This window comes from Anopheles merus, chromosome 3R, assembly GCF_017562075.2.
Source record: "Anopheles merus strain MAF chromosome 3R, AmerM5.1, whole genome shotgun sequence".
In the NCBI taxonomy this organism is placed as follows: domain Eukaryota; kingdom Metazoa; phylum Arthropoda; class Insecta; order Diptera; family Culicidae; genus Anopheles; species Anopheles merus.
In genome coordinates, this window is record NC_054084.1 from 49,621,905 (window position 1) to 49,642,769 (window position 20,865).

Here is a 20,865-nt window from a genome sequence, read left to right on the forward strand (position 1 = left end):
AACAAAAAAGAAATGTGAATACGAATATTTTTAAATTACCAGAAAAAGTAACGTAGCGTTTTTAGCAATTGTGTGTGAAACTAAATTCCCTGGTTGCTTCTTAGCAGCTGCAAATAGCATCCTAAGCAGCTACTTTTCACGTTTATTTGAATGACATTTGGCCAAGGAATTTTCGGTTTCACGTGAATAGTACTAAAAAACATGAAATAAACGAAATAAAGAAATATTGATGAAATGAAATAATTACTTTTTGTTGAAGTGAGTATTTTAGATCATGTTAGCTAGTCGTGGGAGCTAAAAGTAAAATCCTGTTACAAATGCGAAAAAAAAATCCAAAATAGCATAGAGTGAGACCACAGTGCATTTTGTCAACAAGCAGTTTGACACATGTGTTTGACAGCAGCTTTTTGCAGCTGTGTGTGTGTGCAAAGTAGAAACGAAAGAAAACGTCCGAGTGCGCAAGATTTATGTACAAACTTCTTCGTTTTCATCTGAAACATTGATAAAACTTGGCGCTGTGACTCGCAATAGGCAGTTTTATGATTATTCTTCTGTCCATCGAGCGGAGAAAGTGAATAATAATTGGTACAGTGAAATAAGTTAGCCTATTTTTTCGTTAGCCCATCGTTGAGAATAACGTCGTCTACCGCAGTAGCACAGTTCTAAGCAAATCAGGCCACACTGTTGGATTGCTCACCTCCCCCCCCCCGCCCCAGTCAACCAAAAAGGAATCAGAATTGCTTGTTGAAGTGACGAGCCTGTTGTGATTTATTTTTCGCAGTGTTTCAATTGCTTGCATGAAGTGTGTTTTTTTAGGGAAAAGTGAAAATACTTCAGGGATGTCAGACGTCGAAGAGGCATTGCTATAAAAAAGGTCTCGTAAACAAAATGCAGTTGCCGAGAATGAAAATAAAAAATGTTGAGATGCGAATCCGTCCCTTTGAAGTGCAGTGTTCCTAGTCGTCTGGCTGTTTGTTGTTGATCCTGGTTAGTGTAGGAATTGGCTTCACCGCAAACGTTATCGTTTTGTACCGTACGGACCGAATTATTGCTCTATTATGTGGGCGTTTATACAACGGCAATATGTGTGAAAAAAAGATGCTGTGAAACGCAAATGTCCACTATAGGTATCCGGCTCGGAATTGTGCAACTCGTGTTTATCATCAATTGTTTTGTTTGTGTTCTAGTTGAAAGTGTCTTGTTATGTGATAACGGGCTGTGCGAAATTGAAACCTTCTTTTCCTTTGCAGATAATGAGGCATGAAAATCTCCTCTGCTCGACGAAGCAATAATCTACAGTTCGAAAGTATGGTTTGAGTGTTCACAATAGCAAATCACCAGTTAAGCGGCTGACCAAATTTGGTTCGAAACCAAAACACAGGAGATCCGTATCCACAGTGTGTGTACTGCCACAAAATTGCCACCGTACAATTGTTTAAAAGCATTTTGACTTGCTTGATAAAGTGATTCATTCATTATTGATTTGCGGGAATTTGTGGCAAGCAAATTGTTACGCCAATTCATCATTTTCAAACACCCGACTCTTCCTTCTTGAAAGCGATTGAATTCGTTCCCACAAAGGAAAAGCTAAATCGAAAGAATCGTTGTTCAAAGCACACGGGACTCTCATGTAGAGCCACTCTACAAGTATTCGTCATAGGTGCTGTCTACAGTTAGGATCTGAACATAAAACACACTGTTCCTCACTATTGTTCTCGTACTCGACAGTTGTTGTATTGAACAGAGTTAATTCAAAGAAGTTAAACAATTAAAGTGGAAGGTAAGCAATAGGGCAATCGGGCAACAAATTAAATGTTTCATGAAATGAAGAATATTTATTAAACAAAAATTGCAGACTTAACTGTTTATGATTCCGTCTTAAATCATGTCGGTGCAATCACTCATGAGTGTATTGAAAGGAATCACGGTAACGATGTTGCCTCGTTCTTATTTTCTCTTTTTTCCCTTAATTGATTCCATTATAATGCGTCAGAACAAGCTATTAAGATGATGAACATTTGCGAAACTGCGTCCGCTGTTCGTGCTTAGCCACTTGCTGTTTCGGTATTATGCAGGCGATGGGGTCTTACGGCGTTGAACAAGCAAAATCGATACACCGTGGTAGTAGAGTAACGTTTGTCGTCGTATCCATGATCCGGTTTCTTCATGTGGCTTGGTATCGTTCAGGCACCGATTGTCTACGATGGCGTCACCAAATGTCGTCAGTGGCTCGGTTCTGCACGCAGCCGCTACTGGGCAGAGCATGGATAACAACCCCCGTGTGACCAGTTGTATGGTGTGTGTTTTTATCGATTAGCCGTGTCGTACTCACAAAGCAGAGCAAAAATGTTGAGAGTAGGTAACGTTTTTACCTTTTCTTTATTGCCTGCTCTAATGTCTCGGGGGAGTCATTGACCGGTTACGCTAAAGTTGTGTTTTAGGTAGCCAATCATTATGTGTTCAATCAAATGGGGGGCTGTCTGTTTTAAGGACTACTAAACTCACCTTTCTTATAAGTTAACGTGTAAGCAACTATTTCCTTAACTAATTTCAACAATAATATTTCCTTATTGAATTACCTAAAAAAAAGTTTATTAAGCTTGCTTTGTCGATCCCGCGATCGCTGGTTGAATCTATTATGAGTAGAAAAAGCCTTTTATAAGATGCGATAGATATAAGTAAATCGGCATTTAGGGGCTAGCAGACGAAACGAGTGCCGTAATGTAGACGGACATAACTAATTAACGACTTTAAATGCAATTGTTTACCGCAATTGGATTGTTTTCCGTTGTGTTTTGAAACAATATAGAAAAATCTCTCTACTGCTCTTGAGAAAGGCGTGTCAACGCAATTGTGGCTGTATTAGTACGGCATTTGTTGTTTTTTTCTTTTGTCGCTTTCATTTCTCCTTACGACAGTAATGCGTTTAATGTTTTATTTATATCCGTTGGTTTTGTCTCGTTGCATACCCTGCAGCAGGGCAAGTTTGCGAAAAAAGCCTTTGGCTGAAAGTGTAGCTAACACATACGATTAAATGTACCATCATTCACTGTATCATATGAATGGCCGCAATGATTGAAGCTCGTATGTGTTCTATAATGTATAAAAAGATATACAATAGTGTTTATCTATTAGCTTCAAAAGGACCCAAACCTTCAGGCTTTGGAAAAGATGAAAAGCAAATTGTATAAGAGCATGAAAAATAAGATAAATGTTAATATTTGTATTGACTTTCGCTCTTTTATCTCATTCAAGAATCAAGCGTATTGCATAGATTGAATGCAAACACTTGTTTGGTTTGAAGTCATATTCAAGTGTATAGTGCTGCGTTGAAGGCAGACTAGTTACTGGCAATCGGTTTACTATCGTAGCGGAATTGTATGGCTGAACCATAAGTTGTTTAAAGGTTGCATCTCTCGAAATGGTATTAACAGCAATGACAACTGTAATTAGCCTGGATTTTTCAATTCACACGCATACTGATCGTGTTGAGCGCCACAATTTTTTGTCGCAAATGGTATTAGCTAAAATATGATGTCGTCAAATCGTGGTTCGCTGAGTCGATCCTTTTGTAGCTGGCATGTATTGGTGTGATATTGATTTGTGATTGAATTTTTATTACTGAATCAAAGACAGATTTTCTTAAGCAATCGGAAGGACGTCGGACGTCGAAGCGCCAGTGTCTGTCAATTGAAACTGGTACCACAACTGGACGAGGTTTTGTGAGTGAGGTAATTCATGTAGGCAAACGTTCTACACCGTATAGGATCATTGAAGGGACAACAGTAACGAAGGAATGACAGCAATGTTAACCATGATAATGATAGCACCATTTCAGGTGCATCCATCAGATTTCATGCAGTCGTCTCTGTACGCCACGGTAACAGTGAAGTTACATTGCCAAATGACTCATTCAGGGATTGTTAGCGCCTGTACGCAGGTATGAGTAATATTGGGATTTCCCTTGCAACTGTAGATGAGGGCCGCATTTTTACTGATGAATAAGTGAGAACAAATTTGATTTCATATAGTTGTACTATTTACAAATAATTAGATTTTAAAATTTTACTCAACATTGGCCAGTAGAAAAGTTATGTAAGATATTATGTGTCATCGTGTGATTTCATACGGAATTGGCGTAGTAATGATGTAATGGAAATAAGATTAAAAGCTTTACACGTACAAGTAAGCTAAAAGATTTTAAAAATAATTTTAAAACAATAATTAAACTGCACGCTAATCAATTTGAATTTCAAAACTCTTATCTTGACAGGTTTCATAATGCTCTTTGAAGATCTCACATAAACTGTCGGACAAACTATCAACGAGATGCATGCATTTCGCGCCCGGCCAGGGGCACTAGTGTCCCCATGAAGAGATTCGGCACAGTGACGGAATCGGCCTCCGATAAATGTTGTGTGGTAAAGTGAAGTGATCGATTGAAAACTGCAAAGAAAGCTTAATAAACTAAGTGTTGCTTGCAGACGCTTAAAAAGGCAAAGTGAATTCTAGTCATTTGTGAACAATTCGTAAGCAATAAAAACATCCAAGTGACCACGTGAACGGAATGTCGATGACGTTGTACTGCAAAAAAAATATCGTCATCATCTAGTAGAAAAATAATAATCTGTAACTGTAAACAGTTTATCAATTATTGAACAGTGTAAAAGTTTTAAAAAATTGATGTTACCATTTGTAGGAGAACTTAAAAGTCAGTCAGGCAGCAGAGGTGTGTTGGTGCGTTAGAAGAAAATCAAACGTTATCGTGGGCGCGTAGAGCCGTGCTTTATTATCATTTGAGCTGGAACAACATCGGACCGATACGGTATAGATAGACGACAGATAGGCAGATTGGCAGCAAGAGGCACACACCATTACTACGCAATCGGACCTTGTAAGCGATCCACCTTAGACACTGGAAATGCAGTAGCTGTTATGAAGTGTGTCTATGCTGTTGATGAACGAATGTTTTGCTGCTCGAATGACACGTTTTAAAATTCACCATTCTGCGCCGGTGTGTTAGAAGCTTGGTTTGTGTGTGATTAAATGTGTTGAGCGAATACATACAATTTGTCGCACATAATTAGTGATTTCTCGGTTCGGCTGTTGTTACAAAGAAAAACTCAACGGAAATAAGTAAACTGGCCAGCACAATTGAAGCAGTTACTTAAGATTAACACTCCATCATGCCAGTGAATGCTATCGGAGCGGATCAGCTGAGTGGAATCGAGGAAGAGTCTGACATCTACGAAGCCTTTGCGCCCCATGTCGATACGTCCAACATTTCGGTGCTAACGGATACACCGCCCGGTGAGTAAGCTTAAAGTTATATCAGCGAATAGAAAATGTATTTTACTTCCCGAATCTCATGGAATTCAGTCTGTGGTGCTAGGAGATGTCGTTAGTCATTATTCTAGTAACAGATGTTTGTCGTATGCACTGTAACCGATCACGTAACTAGCTATTTGTTTTTGGTTCTCAAATGGAAGCAGTATTCGATGAATCAAAATATGAGGAATGTTATAACAAGTTAAAACAGTATGTTCCATAAAACAGATCTCATTTGATTAGTGATCGATAATCAGAATCTGGTGTCAAGTGTCGATTTGACCGAAGCTTTTGAAAGTTTAGAGCATGTGTGTTGCAAGAAGTTTCTAATAGATGGCTCTAGAGAAGCGGAAAGATCGATGACTGCAAACAAATGATGGCACGGGGTTTATGAATTTGTTAGTGAATGTGTGCACGCATTATGTTCAAACCCCTTATTCTATGTGTTGGATAGGCTGCAGTTATAATATTTCCATTCGAAGTGTAAAAGATATGAAATATCAAAAGAAGTAACGCACGACATGATAGGTTACATGGGGTAAACAATATGCAGAGTATTTGTTACGATGAAGAGCTTACACATAATATTGAATAAATCAGTTATGGTCTCTTCCATTCATTCATTCACTAATGTTGCAACAGAATAGAATCCGGCACAGCAAATGAAAGATGTCGTGCTTTTCAGTTTGTATACGCTACACTAGTGAGAATGAGACAGGGAATTTAAATACTAAGCAAGATCTATTGGGTGTGTTGTTGATGGTATCAGCTGATTATAGCCACGTGACTGATACACATGCTCGTGGGCGTAGAATTGTAGTATTGGTGAGCGCAACTCTCAGCCGCAGCTATATGGCACTTGAGCATTCATCAAAGTGTTGTTTTGTGTAACGATACGTTGCCGATACGGCGCCTATGGTGGTGATCCGTTGGTACACATACTGCTAAAGGCATAAGAGTTTAAAAAACACAGCGTAGATTTGATGCCTGAAAGCCGGTAAACATGTATTACTACCAGACATTAGAGCAGATAAATGGAAGAGACGTTGTATTAGTAGGCGAAAGATAAAGGACGGGGTGCGTGATAAGGGTGTGCGATACGTAAAAATGGGTACGATAACTCAATTAGAGTAGTAAAAAAACACACACACAAACAAAAAACAGGGCAATTCATAGGCAACTTCCCGAGGCATAGACGCCGCTGTGAATGTGTGAGAGAGCAAATCTAAGATGATGAGAGAAGTTATTAGAACCGATATAAAGCTGTGACCGCAAAGCTTCAGCCAATCCAGTGTATTATAGTTATGATTGAATTTTATTACGTAACACGGTAAGCTATTTTTATTCATACGCCAGAGGTTGTTTGATACCTGCTTTGCATATATTTTTAACAAGAATCTAACAATTATTACAGTCTGTATCTCAATGAGACGTTACTTAAACTGTATTTTGAACCAGTTTCTAAAGTGAACGGCATTATTCAACAGCCGCACTAGGTGTATTGAACGAACTAGCTGTCACAAATAATGACAGCTGTTGGAAAACATCTTGCAAGTTTTGAATAATGCTGTTCACATGCAAAACTGAGTCAGGAAACAGTGTATTTAAAAATTTAGTTTTGAGTACAAAAAGAAAAGCAATTTAAAAACAGTATGGGAATGTAAATGGAAACTAAATTTGCAGCAAAGATATTACGTTTTGATACATTTTTTTTGCAGCATTTACATATTTAGTGCATTTTCTGTGACAGTTTTACCGCATGTTAAGTAATTTATATAAACAAATTCCGCATGTTACAAATATTCCGCACATAAAGTGGCATAATAATCCATAGTTTATACATCGTAATTTCTAAATTATATAGTAAGTCAGGTAAGTCAGTAAAAATTTATTCATGTTTCAGCAATTTTTTTTAGCATGAATATGGCATAGCAAATAGGGCAACTGGGTGGGCATAGCCACACTGGCTCCTACAATGCCGGGCAGGATCGATTTCAATCCGGATAGGCGCAATATCCGCATAGATGTTATCATGAAATATACGCTCCAAAAGAAGAGTAGTATAGTAAATAGTACAATGGGTGGACTTATTAGAATAGAAGTACTTACTACGAATTAGAAGATCAATGTGTAAGAGACATGTAAACCTCCTCTCCCCCTCTCCCTCCACTCCCGTATCAACGTATTTGTATGCTTTTATATGGTATACAAAGGTATTAGAAAAAAGAGCTAGTTAGAAAGGAAGTAAGTGTAGACGTCTCAGCAAAAATGTGCAATAGTAGCAAAACAAACTGTTTGTACAAGATAAGTATAGCTAGCGCTTGATTTAGTACATGAGAGTCGTCATATTTGAGGTAAGTTAATTGCCATCTTGGTTTGATACATAACACAAAGATAGTCAAAGAACAAGAAGCCATTCGTACGGTTTACAGCATATGCATATACGCACCAAGCTTTAGAGGCTGTCTAGTGTTAGTAGAAGAATGTCAGACAGACGGCACAACGATCCGGTACAAGTGAGAGTGCTGTTCGTTAGTGATCGATGATCTTTCGACGTTGTACTATCCGAACCGTGTGTGTTTACATGTTTGAGCTGAAAAGGGACAGTGTACGTACAGCTAAATTTACAGTGTCATAGCTAGACGAAGTCTCAGTCGGTTCTGATTCTAAATACACTAAAAAGCATAAAAAGTGGTATATATGGGTCGTTTCTTTTGAATAGCCAAACTAAAAATCTGCAATTCAGAACATAACATAGAGAATAGAATCCCAACGTACCGTGAAGTATGTAATGATAGTGTAGAAAACAGAACAATTTTCATGTAATATTACAGTTCTGCTAAGCTAATGCATAATGTTTTAGTTCCCTTGAACGGTTGTGTATTTTTGAGGTGGCGCTTTTGTTCAAAACCGATTGAATCAGGTTATTTATAGCACTGATTCGTATGTTCGATCGTTCTGTATATCCTACGATCTTCCGCACTCGGTCGCCTTGTTTCTTTTTTATTATCACTTAGAGATTGTTTTTAGCGTAGTTGATGCCGTTAGTGGTCGCAATAGTAGTAGTGGTGATGAAAAAGATCATCTTGCTAGTTTATTTCTGTATTTGCATCGATGGTACTAAGAACCGTTCTTACATATTTGCCTCAAGCCGCGCGTAGTCACGAATGAAATACAGTAGTGTTTGTGAGGTGCGAAGAAGTGGTTAGCATGTTTTGGCCGATCGTGAACGTAAAGAAATTGATGAGCGTGTACTGTTTTAATTAAAATGTTTTATTTTGAACCATGAGTAATTCAAGCGCTCAACCGCTATTGATGCAAAATTGATCGGTCGATTGAAGTGGAATACTGAGTTCAATCACGGTCCAACTGAATGGTCTCTCATAGTACGTCATTAACTTGTTAGCCCTGCAAGTTTGTTAGGTTATTAATAAAATTTTAAAGGTAGAATAATGAAACATCGAGTATAATTAAACGTGCCAATATTGATGGATTCTTTACTAAACAAATTCCTTTACGTGCATAACAACTCGTCAGCCTAAGCGTTCTTTATCCATAGGAATGATAGATGGACATGGTTATGCTTATTTGTTAAATTTATCAGATTACATTTGAGTCATCAATGAACGCGCTATGGTAAGCGCCACACGTTTGATGATGATGAGAACGTGAGACCTCTCTATACGTTTTTGTTTTTCTTGTTAAGTAGTTGCAAAAGCATGTTAGAACATGTGACTAATAATGTTCGTGCTGCGAACGAGAAGGTAGAAAAGGTAGAAAAGATTCGAAAATAAAATCGATCTACTAATTATTCTGGCGTTTGTAGAATTACTTTTTATGATATAAAATGGTAAGTGAATGATGATGTAACATCATGCCATTCAATAATAATTTGAATTGAAACATAAATTATACCAAATAAATACAATCGAAGCAAAGTAGGTAAATAGAAGAATATCACGTATGTAAATATTTGTTACACTTATGCAACTGTTTTGAAAATTGTACGGTTACAATCGTGTGCCCAGATTAGTGAATTTTGAATATTTGAATTTTCATGACTCACGGAAAGCGCAGAGGAGAATAATAGCGGTTTTTTAAAAATTGTTTTGACATATTTTGATTGACAGGATTTTTGATAATCTTGAGCCTATGCTCTCGACTTTAACCTTGGTAGTGATGGTATACCACTTAATGCTAATAAAAGTGTTCTTATTGAAATTGTCTTTTGATTTGGAGATGATAAATTTTGAATCAGTGGTTTTGAATATTAACTTAAGAATGATGCAAAAATGCCCTTGAAATAATGAGACCTTTTGTTATTGTAGATTATACGTCAACTTATTTGCTAACCTCATAATAAATAAATAATTTTAAAGCCATTTCATGTGAGCGAGTCGGACTATAGGCAGTCTTAATTATAGTGCAATTCGCTTATTATAATGCCATTATTACATGGGTGAACTCCACGAACAAATGGATGACTGAAACACCAGATGTAGGTGTTTAAAATGAACATCTTTATCAGTTGAATATGTGGTTGGCCTTATTCATGAAATCACGATGATATATGATTGTTGCGTTTTATATTTTGAAATTTAGTTGAAAAAAGTACGGAAAGATGACTCGGAGTCGGTGGGTGCTTATAAAATAGATTGTAAATGTGTGTGACTATGTCAACGCCACATTCGAATCTATTGAGTGCACAAATCTCACTACTATTAACACAAGCTTGAAAACGTGAACAGAAAGAAACGCGTCGTTCACTGTTGTACCGCTCACGACCATCAATAGACCTTATCAATCAGAACACAAGCAGCTATACCGACACATGCAGTATGTAAACATTAAAAACAGTCAACACCAACACTGTTTGGATTCGATCGTTTCCATACGACATACGGGATCTTTGGTTCGGTCTAACAGTCTATTCGTGCCGGGCAATCCAATTGCTACAGTGAGAAAACGATTGGCAGTACGCACAGATCGTTTATTACGTCGGAAGAATTGTGTTTTTCAACGCTAAAACAGATATGGTGATTCGTTAACAATGGAAACAAAAATGCAAATTGCATAAATGTGGTGTGCTGTTATTGCAAAACTGATCAATGCGTAACTTATTCCGCTTGTGCTATATTTATTGTGTAGCTTAAGTTTGTAAATGAACAAACCGTAATAAACAGTGGCTATCCGTATTAGTTGAAATTTGCCACCCAAAACCAAAAACAATATACAATTGAAAAGATTTAAGTTTGAAGCGCTAACCTTTTAGTGAAGTGGTAATTCCATCGTGAAGTGGGAAAGTCATGCTGTATGTCCCCCAATAGTGCGAGTTAGTTTTCCAATGTGAAGTGTCATGCTTTTGCTCTTATACATCACCGCTGATCCGTGTGCAATAAATTCATCGGTAACATTGCGTTACTACTCAACTATCGGTTATGTGACCATCAGATGGTAATAATGTATTGAATCATGTATGCGGTGCTTCGTTAGTACGCACATATGTATGTAGCATTTTACTGCACAGGCTTTCCTATTACTGAATCTGCTATAAAAATAGGCAGTTGAAAGGACACATAATGGTTGCAAAAACGCAGGAAGGCATATCTTTGGAAAATCTTAGCAAACGAGCATCGGTTTATATTGATCCTGATTGTGATTTGTACCTAGAGCTGCAATATTTGCAATCTTCAAGGCTTACAAAATGTGCCTGTTTCGACATCCACCTATTGACATCGAAAGGTAGGATACTGTGTAATATCCATTATAGTACTGTGAATAGTGTGTACATTACTAAATTCGTATGAACGTGATGAGGCAGGCATGTGTAGCGTATTCAAGAATCAAATTCAAATGAATAAGTAAATAAAGTGTGTATGTTTTTTTTTATATTGATCAGTATAGCTGATACAAGTTCGTTGGTGATTATGTAATATGGCGTTGATTGAACGCGGTATTTGCATACATATTAGATTAGATGACTGAGACGAGCATATTTAGTATGAATCCTTGCGTTCTGTATTATTATTTACGTATCTCTTGGTTGAAATAGCTTCGTTGGATTGCTATGTGAAATTCAGACTCTAATAATTGTTTTTAGATTAGTCAAATACACGAATAACAAATCCAAACAAAACAACATTTTGTATTTTTATTCCATCGAACATGGATGGCAGGATAATGTTCAAGACGGTTACAAATCGGAATTGTTTGATACAGTTAATAAATATCACTAGTAATTTTTTTCGCAAAACATCTGACCAGAAAGCTGTATGTATGATCGAAAGTGTAATGCTAATGTTTGATACAGTGTGCAACCATGCAAATTATACTTCCCAATTAAAATATATTTTAAATCACTTTTAAAGGTATCATTACTAATTATCTCTTTTGCTCATTTGTAGGAAAAAAACCAAACTTGAAATCGTTTCAAGACGTGCAATCACTCATTCAACAAGGAAAAAAACGAGAAGCAAAGATAGTGTTAAGAGAAAACTCATGGCCCACCAATTCACCGATTCGTTCACAGCTATGGCCAGCTTTATGCGCCCAACATCACGTTGGAAAAACGATGCTGGACGGATTCTATTGGGATATGGTGAATCAGGTACGTAACAACATTGCATCGTAAACATGTGTTGGATGCAACAACCAATACAATAGAAGTGCATTTCCTTATCTTAAACTAATAAACAAATGCTTTGTTCGACAGGTTTTCGGTACGACAGAATTGCCCGAGAAACCTATAATGCTGCCACCGTTCGTCGATTCAACACATTGTCTGCCCTATCATTTGACACGGAAAGGTCGAGCGGTGGCTGATCGAGTAGTAAGTGTGCTCGGTTACGCATGTCCAGACATTACTTACAGCCCTACGCTCTACCCTATTACTTCCATTTTGTTACACTTTATGTCTGGTAAGTACACGTCAAAAGAAAAAAATATAGAAATTATGCTGTAATGAATATTGTACAGTAGATGTAATAATGTAAATTATCCGCTACATCCAACTGATCAAAACTTGTTATATTATCTTGTTCGTATCTTGACTTGTTAACTTATTATCCAACTGGTATAATAATGAATCCGATATACTGTTTTAAATATTTGTAATAATTAACGTTAGAAAATGAATTAACTATCTGTTCTTGTTTTGTGCAGAAGTTAAACAAATTTTAAAAATTGGCTTATTTAGCTCACGTGGTATATTTAAAAAAAGTTTCTTATAAAAGATGTCCAATGACGTATAGCACATGCAAATATGATCAGCACATGTAAATGTGGCCGTCGTGAGTATCCAATTATCTCATGGCACGAATGACAATATGCCAAAATGATTGGTACATAACTACCAATCATTTTGTTTGACACAAGTGTATATCTTATGAATATTCAGAAGGGAATGAACGGGTTTTGTGGAGATTCATCTCCCTTCCGCACGAAATGTGAAACTGTAACCGATATCATATGATTCAAAGGATTGTCATTGATTCATTTTTACTGTTTTACTAGCATGTCTCCATGTATTTAACCTTGGGTGTTGCAAATCAATGAGATAAAAATCAAATATTTTGAGGCACGTTGAGTTTATTTCATTGAATGCAATAGATTTGTCCGAATACTTTGATACTCTTGCTTCCTTGACGATAAGAAACCTTGATTGTCGATAACTCAGATTTATTTTATTGCATGTTAAAATGTATGTTGGTGTTTCATACTAACCTCTCTCGCCATTTGAGATAAAGACGCAATTAATCGTACAATATTGTACTATCGGAATATATTGCACGAGTTATTATCATACCGTTAGAAATGTTCGATCAATTGATAAAACCAATCGATTTTTAAACTTTATTACAAAGTACAAGTAGCGGTTCATTCTGTTCAAAACGAATGTTGGGACGAAATTACTTGGCTTATTAGTTGTTTTTATTTTTATTAATATAGACATATCTGTCAGCAAATGCCTGCGTGTGCTCTACACACGATAGTTGTGTTTTGTAACACAAGTGGAATTACGAAGAATGATAATATGGAACGATAAAAAAGGAATACAATCTCCTTATATATGACAAATACTATGTCTGACTTCGTTGATCCAAATGTTGCCAATTCTAGTTAAAAACCATACAAACGTTTACTTGCAATGTAATTAACCCTTTTTTCATACTAGACAATACGATTGATAGTTACTAAGTCCGGGGGCAGTACAGTCCGAATCTGCTCAACGTTGGTAGTTTAACGTGGGTCACCTTTCATCATAGACTCTCGTTTAATATGTCTCAGTGTTATTGGTTAACATTCATTCGAAGCATGAAGAAAGCAGAAACGATTACTAGGCTAAGAACAGACAAGATCAAAACCATGAAGATAGCGAATGGCTTCAAAAGTCGATACACTTTCATGTATTTTATAAAGTAGGCAGTCTCTATAAACATATAAAATGTAATGGAATCGTAAAAATGTCAATACCTAATAACGTGTTTTTTTCTGTATTATCGTTTATTTTAGAGGAAGAATGCTACCACTGTATGGCCAGCCTTGTCGCCCCGAAGGAGAAAGTTTTTATTACTCAAACAAAGTTACTTTATGAGGTCACGTGGAAGACTGTGATGCAAATTGCCAAAAAACATGCGGTTAGCACTACTATTTTAGTTTCAGTAGTTCTCAAATAATCATAATGTATTTTTAATACAGAAATCTGCTGTTAATTACCTATCGACAATGTGCAACGGACAAAAGCCTGAATCGATCTTCATGGATTGGTGCTGGTGGATATTAGGTGGATTACCTTTTCCGCATCTTGTACGAGTAATGGATTGCTTTTTCCACGAGGGAATTAAGGTTTTCTATCGCGTATCGTTGGCTATATTGATACTTTTTCACAAACACGTTACCAGCAGTAATTCCGAGTGGGACGCAGATGCGATAAAAAATGATATCGATAATGCCCTTCCAAAGTTCTGTAAAAATATACCAGTCTCACCAGCAAAGCTGCTCCGGACAGCTTTTAGTATTAGAGCTCTTAGGTGAGACGAATCGATTTGATGTTTTGAAATGTTTGCACTAACTAACTGTTTAAATGTTTGTTTTCAGTTCTACGTACATATCTAGAGTTTTTTTGAAGACTGAAATGTTACTAAAGAGTAAGTCAGTACTAAGTGGGCCGAAGCAAATGGTAAGATCACGTTCTAGCGATAATTTACCAACGAGTCAATCCCAGATCAACGTACAAATGATGTCTCACACCTTAACAATTCGGGAGGTAAGTGTAATGTGCTGCATAAAAAAAAGAAGTACAGTAATAAAAAAAATGCGTTTCTCTTTAAAATAACTATACGGTAGAAACCCCCTTGATGCCAATTAGTACTTAAACGTATCATAAATTTGGAATTATTCCGTTGAATTAGAATGTAATGAATTGGCAAATTTAACAAAAATACCTTGGTAACTATCAACCATGAATGATTATATCTAACTAACAAACGTAACGGCGTGAATAATTTCACTTTCCTCTAATTTAGGTGTACTATGCACTGTAAACATTGAAATATACCTTTTTCTTTGTTTCCAATCTTTTTACCTGCCGATATACTTTTGGGATGGGACAATATGCGTTAAACGTTTGTGTCTCGTATCAACTTTGACTTGGCAATAATCGAAAAGCACAGAAATATCGAGAAGGTTTAGATACCTGCCGAGCAATGGTATGGAAATTATTTTTTTAAAATATTGTTGTTAATGTCTGGCTGACTGTTGTACAATATATGGATGGATGCAATATTTCATCTTGTTTCGTTGTCGTCCTAAAAAGTAATACCCATTTTTAACATATTGCGGCTAGCAAAATTGTTCATAATATCGATATCTATTCTAACTGATCATTTCCATTTATTTAATCAACATTGCATTACTAAATCCAGGGCATTATTGTTTGTCTAAAGATCTTTTTACCTATAACAACATATTAGAGTCGTGTGTTTCGGTAATGATTGTCAAACAGATTTATTATGTTTACAATATTAATATAAAAGGATCATTGTTAGGAAACAAAATCTAAAGCACATTATTCCATACTCCTCTTTTCCATCATATGATTGAAGCAAAGTGTATTTATTTTTATTCACGCTGCATTTTGGATACAATGGAAACATCAATTTCTACAAATCTGGGAACGTGCATCAACACTTATTCTAACCCACACAATGTTATCAACATAACATTCATCGTGTACGGGCATCAATTGACAAAAAAATAAATATATTTGATTCAAAAAACATATATGCGGGGCATTTTTTAAAAAGGGGGCTCATTCTCCTGACGTACGAGTCTTGTCCATGGGAGTTTTTCCAATTCAAGCAATAAAGAGTAAAATATGTGATCAGGACACAGTAAGTTGCAGACGTATTGTCTAAGTGTGTCCTAATAAGATACAGTTTGTGTAGTTTTATTTTATAACTTATCGTAGATATGTGGAAATTATTGCAACATATTTCTTATAATTTGAGCATCTTACATGCTTTTAAAGTTTATTTGGCTTTTATTAAAATTTAGCTCTAATTTATGTTATGAAAGAGCCGAAGAGTGTTAGCTTTTTAGTAACTGTCTGTGAATAGTTTGGATATAATTTAAAAACATAATTTTGTGAATGGCGTTTTGATAGTTATATTGTTTCATTAAGATGTTGTTAACGCTAGTTTTTTTTATTTATTTAATTTAATTAAGCATTGTACACTTTTTATATCATCTTAAGACGTTGGGATCCTTTCTGATGGAGTGTGATGTAATAGAACAAAAGTCATGGCGTGACAGTAATCGCGGCATAAAAATTGGAGAAAGGGAATCATCATCTTAAGATATTTGTTATAGGTTCAAACAATTTGTTCCACTATGAACTGCATGTTTGGTCTTTACATTCTTCTCATATTTTTGTACACCTGATATGTTCGATGTATAAATTAATGTTGGACTGCTCTAACGATTAAAATGATTTATAATTCGTTAAATGAAAACATATCAAAATTTAAACCTAATGTGAATTATATTTTCAACAGCTGTTTACGCTCTGGTCTTGGCTACCAGTAAGAATCACAATGTATCAACCCATTCTACTGTATACAACAGAAGAACATGGATGCTCTTTGACAACGTTTTACGTTAGAGTAGAACAACATGAACCAACACTGTTAATGATTAAAACGTGTAATAACGAAGTAAGTGTTTGAATGGTAGGGCGAATGAATGTTGATAACTTTAAACAAATTGCTACTTCTCTCGTATCCAGGTGTTTGGTGCTTACTGTTCGTCGCGATGGTTTGAACGCAATTTAAAAGACGATCGTGGACAGCGTCAAGCTTACTTTGGCACGGGAGAAACGTTTCTGTTTTCACTTTATCCCGAACGTGCCAAATATCCGTGGGTCGGAATAGAGGGTGATACAGGCTTGGGCCATGCATCTGAGCTATTTATGGCTGCTGACTCCAAGATGATTACTATCGGCGGCGGGTAAGTGTTTTGAGGAGACTAATAAATTGAATAAATCATAAACATTATGTATTTTACAGAGAGGGGCAAGCTATCTGGATGGATGAAAATATTCGTTTTGGCAAAACCGACAGGTGCCAAACTTTTAATAACCCACCGCTTTGTGCTTCTGGCGATTTTGAGATACGTGTATTGGAGGTGTACGGTTTTGTTGGAGCGTGAGTAACCTCCTGAATTATGTATCGGTAAAGCTTGCGTTTAATTCACATTGAAATCCGTATTAATGTTTAGTCTATGTTGAAGCTGAAACCAAAACAAAACTCGATATGCTGGTAGATCTCGTTGATTTCATCATTGTGTTCTTTGACTCTCATGAAATGAGAGCAAAAAATAGAAGTAAACTTTTGACAAAAATGAAAATTTCAGCAAATTCATCAAGCCTCAGCCATTCAAGAAAAGATCGCATTGTTGTATGTATAATTTTGCCATGTTCATTAAATACTCTGAATATTTGCAAATCGTGCGGATTGCATAAGATCACTACAAGTGATTATATACATATTACGTATTTCAGCCCAATCGTTCAGCCCAAAGCTTATTTGGACAAAAGCAATTTCGAACAAATATATGAATTATACATGATAAATGTTTGTTTAAATTGTCATTGTGGTTTAATCGGACTGTAGAAGAATTCCACGAAGGAAATTAGTTTTAAGCTTTAGGTAGTATTGCACTAGATATAGTTTACAAAATTTGTTATGCATATTTGATTTAATTATATTGTGCAGGGATTATCGGAGATTGTTTTTCATGTTTGTTTTATTTTCCGATGATTTACGGGCATGATGATGTTGTTTATTTTCTTCAAATGTGGTTAAAATGTTTATTTTATTGGATTTATGACATTAGCGCAATCAAAGTTATACCAACAAAGCATTTCATGATACAACGAAAAAAACATTTTAACATATCGTTGTATTACAACATCACAAAATTGTTCAAGGATGTATATGTTCTATTGTAGTGTGTCTCTATGTGATTTGTTTCGCATACTCGTGGAATGTCATCAAAATACAACAATCGTTAAATGGTTTTCAAAGGGTTATAATTGTACTATTGAACTATAACTTCTTGTAAACTACTAATAACAGTTGTAATTCCTATTTACAGTTTTTACGCGATTTATATGGTGTTTGTTGCGATTCAAGCACATGATTGACGTGGCATAAGTAGTGTTTAGCTCTGTGAAACTAAGATATGCTTATTCCTTTTTCGTTGTTGGAAACTAAGTTCTCGTCGCATAGTGTGAGCTGATTTGACAGTAGTCTCTAATTTCTCATCTCTCAATGAAGCGAACATGGAAACAAGTTGAAAGTTTTGCTTGGTAAAAAGAAGGAATTACATTCCAAGAGAAAGGATTAACATGCCTGGCTAATATTGGTCTATGTCTTCATATGTCCTGCTAATCAATTGTGTGTTGATTTTTTTTTCTTGCATTGTGTTTTTATAAATTTTGGCACGTTTTGGAATAATATCGATACATCGAATGATCATGAATTTTGTTGTTGTAGCGACATGGATACAAAATCCATGTACAAACGAAAACTTCTGGACATAATTTCTATCTGCTTGTTTTTATATTATTCACAAAATAAGAAATATAGGAAAGTAGTAGAGAATGTAGGACGAATTAATTTATTATACTTTATACTGTATAAATATTGCGTTAATTTAAGATGTGTGATCAAAACTGATGAAAGCATATAAGTAATATATGACAAACGAACAAAAATAAGATATGAAAAAAGAACAATGAATTAGAGATATCCAGATAAACGCCAAAACTGCAAAATAACCGAAATATTGTAAGTTAGAGAGATCAATATAGCGGGCCATCTACCAGTGCGTTCAATGAAAGAATATTGCGATTTCATACACATTAAAATGCATATACTAAAACATCGCTAAAAGAATAGAAATATCAATGAAATCAAACGTAGCTAAAAGCTTAATGTCTAGCATTATAAGTACACATAAATGCGTGTTTTGCCTAACTTCTCATCTATTTTATGTGATTCAAAATGTATTGTTATTCAATGTTCATGCTTCGATAGTTGTGTGTTTAGCGTCTGCAGAGATACAGCAGATGAACTAAGATAAGTAGATGGGTGCGTATGCATACTCTTATTTGTTACATTATTTCATTCTTGCTTAGAATATTGATAATGACCGCTTACAAAAAAAAAAAAAACTACTGCAACCAATAGATTGCAACAACATTTTTTCACACGATAAAGATCGGTTCAGTTAAAACTTTGGTTAAAAATCCACTCTGCAAAAGTTATGAAGCAAGCAAAATGAAAAAAATATATACCAGAAATGACGATATGAACATGTTATTGCATACCGATAAGGATGGATTTATAATAATGTGTGGAATGCATAATTTATTTGTTTTCAGATATATATTCAGAGAACAGTTATCGTATCTATGCAATCAATGTATAAGACTTATTTGGACGTGCTAACAGTAGTAGTAAAACAAAAAAGCATTGTGATGATACTACTATGGTTTTTTTTGTAAGCGTATTCGACTCTAATTTTCAGATTGTAATTATTTTAAATGTTTTATAATTTGTATATTGTTATGCATATTGGAGGGTGTTATTTATATCAAAATGCTAGCTTAACGAATGCAAAAACAGCAATGAGTTAGGACAACAACTTACGTTCGCTGTAAAACATAATTATAATTGCGTTTTATTTTCAATAACAAGTCCAGGTAGTTCCCGAAATATGCGCGGTGGTACCTCTTATAGGAGGAATCGCAGATACGCAGCATTCTAATCTTGCCTACTAATTTATTGATTTGACTACTAATTTACTGATTTGATACATTATTTGTCAAGTGCAAAGTAAATTTCCTTTTGATCGAATTTAAAAAAAATCAGTAAAAATGTTGAAAATTGTATTCTTCCTTCAGAATTATATAACATATTTAACAACTAATGTTAACTTACATGAAAACTTGCTAATTCTTAGCTGAATTTTCTTCTCGGTGTAAATTAATAGCGTATCTCGGGGACAACCTGTAATCTTATATCCGAAATAATAAGTAAAATGATGCGCCCTTTCAAATTAAACTAATGGGATTGCGTGGAACCGGATACTATTGGGAAGTAAATATACCTTGATAATTGATATTTGGGGACTATCGGAAAATTGACATTAGTACCCAAATAGCCAGAATTACTTAAGCAGCTCATTTTGGCACGCTAAAGATCGCTGCTCTAATTCGCCTTTTGCAGTAGATAAACAGCATCAAAGTTCTATGTGGGTCTTTCAAACAGCGCCTAAGCAGCTTCCTTATGCCACGATGTCAGGGATTATTTTTCTGTGTGTTTTATTTTTAAGCAAGCGTCATCGATGAAATAACCCAAATAGCCAGAATTGCTTAAGCAGCTCATTTTGGCACGCTAAAGATCGCTGCTCTAATTCGCCTTTTGCAGTAGATAAACAGCATCAAAGTTCTATGTGGGTCTTTCAAACAGCGCCTAAGCAGCTTCCTTATGCCACGATGTCAGGGATTATTTTTCTGTGTGTTTTATTTTTAAGCAAGCGTCATCGATGAAATAAACAACAAGATTTGTTTCGTTTAAACACATATGTATATTTTTTAAACTTTTGTATTGATGAATTACACAAAATTTTACACAATTTACTGATAATTCACAATCACTTCACTCAATATTCATTCTTTAATTAACTTATCTAACTTGTACAGCAGCAATGAGATGATTGACGGCGTCTCTCTTTGACACTTTGACAAGATCCACCTTGTACCGATGCCATGCATTAAAAAGCTATAAAGTTCCACCAAGTTCGATACACACTCTTAACAAGCCTTCAAGTTCCACCATGAACCCTACACATAGTGATAATCAGCCGCAAAGTTCCAAAAAGTACCATGTGCCTGTCAAAAAGCTCCATAGTTCCGCAAAGTACCGTCTATCTGTTAATCAGCCACACAGTACGACATCGGAACAATTTTTC

General features: G+C 35.6%; 1 protein-coding gene across 9 annotated transcripts; it reads left to right on the forward strand.

Moving 5' to 3' along the window:
- The first annotated feature begins 408 nt into the window (after positions 1-408).
- Positions 409-19,374, forward strand: LOC121595944 (GTPase-activating protein skywalker). Of its 9 annotated transcripts, none has more exons than XM_041920431.1 (12): positions 409-585; positions 1,251-1,780; positions 4,274-5,310; positions 11,733-11,935; positions 12,041-12,245; positions 13,840-13,964; positions 14,026-14,357; positions 14,425-14,593; positions 15,633-15,719; positions 16,383-16,541; positions 16,613-16,833; positions 16,893-19,374. In XM_041920431.1, the coding sequence occupies exons 3-12, from the start codon at positions 5,187-5,189 to the stop codon at positions 17,032-17,034; spliced, it is 1,767 nt and encodes a 588-aa protein (XP_041776365.1). In that variant the 5' UTR covers positions 409-585; positions 1,251-1,780; positions 4,274-5,186; the 3' UTR covers positions 17,035-19,374. The 9 variants fall into 9 exon arrangements, with proteins under 9 accessions (XP_041776365.1, XP_041776368.1, XP_041776366.1 ...); XM_041920432.1 differs by lacking the exon at positions 409-585 and adding an exon at positions 782-1,127; XM_041920433.1 differs by lacking the exon at positions 409-585 and adding an exon at positions 782-987.
- The last annotated feature ends 1,491 nt before the right edge of the window (positions 19,375-20,865 follow it).

What these genes read in the sequence shown, in the direction of transcription:
- LOC121595944 (XM_041920430.1), top strand. Translation starts at nt 10,908, where the DNA reads ATGGTTGCAAAAACGCAGGAAGGCATATCTTTGGAAAATCTTAGCAAA. An exon ending in CCACCTATTGACATCGAAAG is followed by an intron (nt 11,071 to 11,732) that starts GTAGGATACTGT and finishes GCTCATTTGTAG; the next exon opens with GAAAAAAACCAAACTTGAAA. An exon ending in TTTAGTATTAGAGCTCTTAG is followed by an intron (nt 14,358 to 14,424) that starts GTGAGACGAATC and finishes GTTTGTTTTCAG; the next exon opens with TTCTACGTACATATCTAGAG.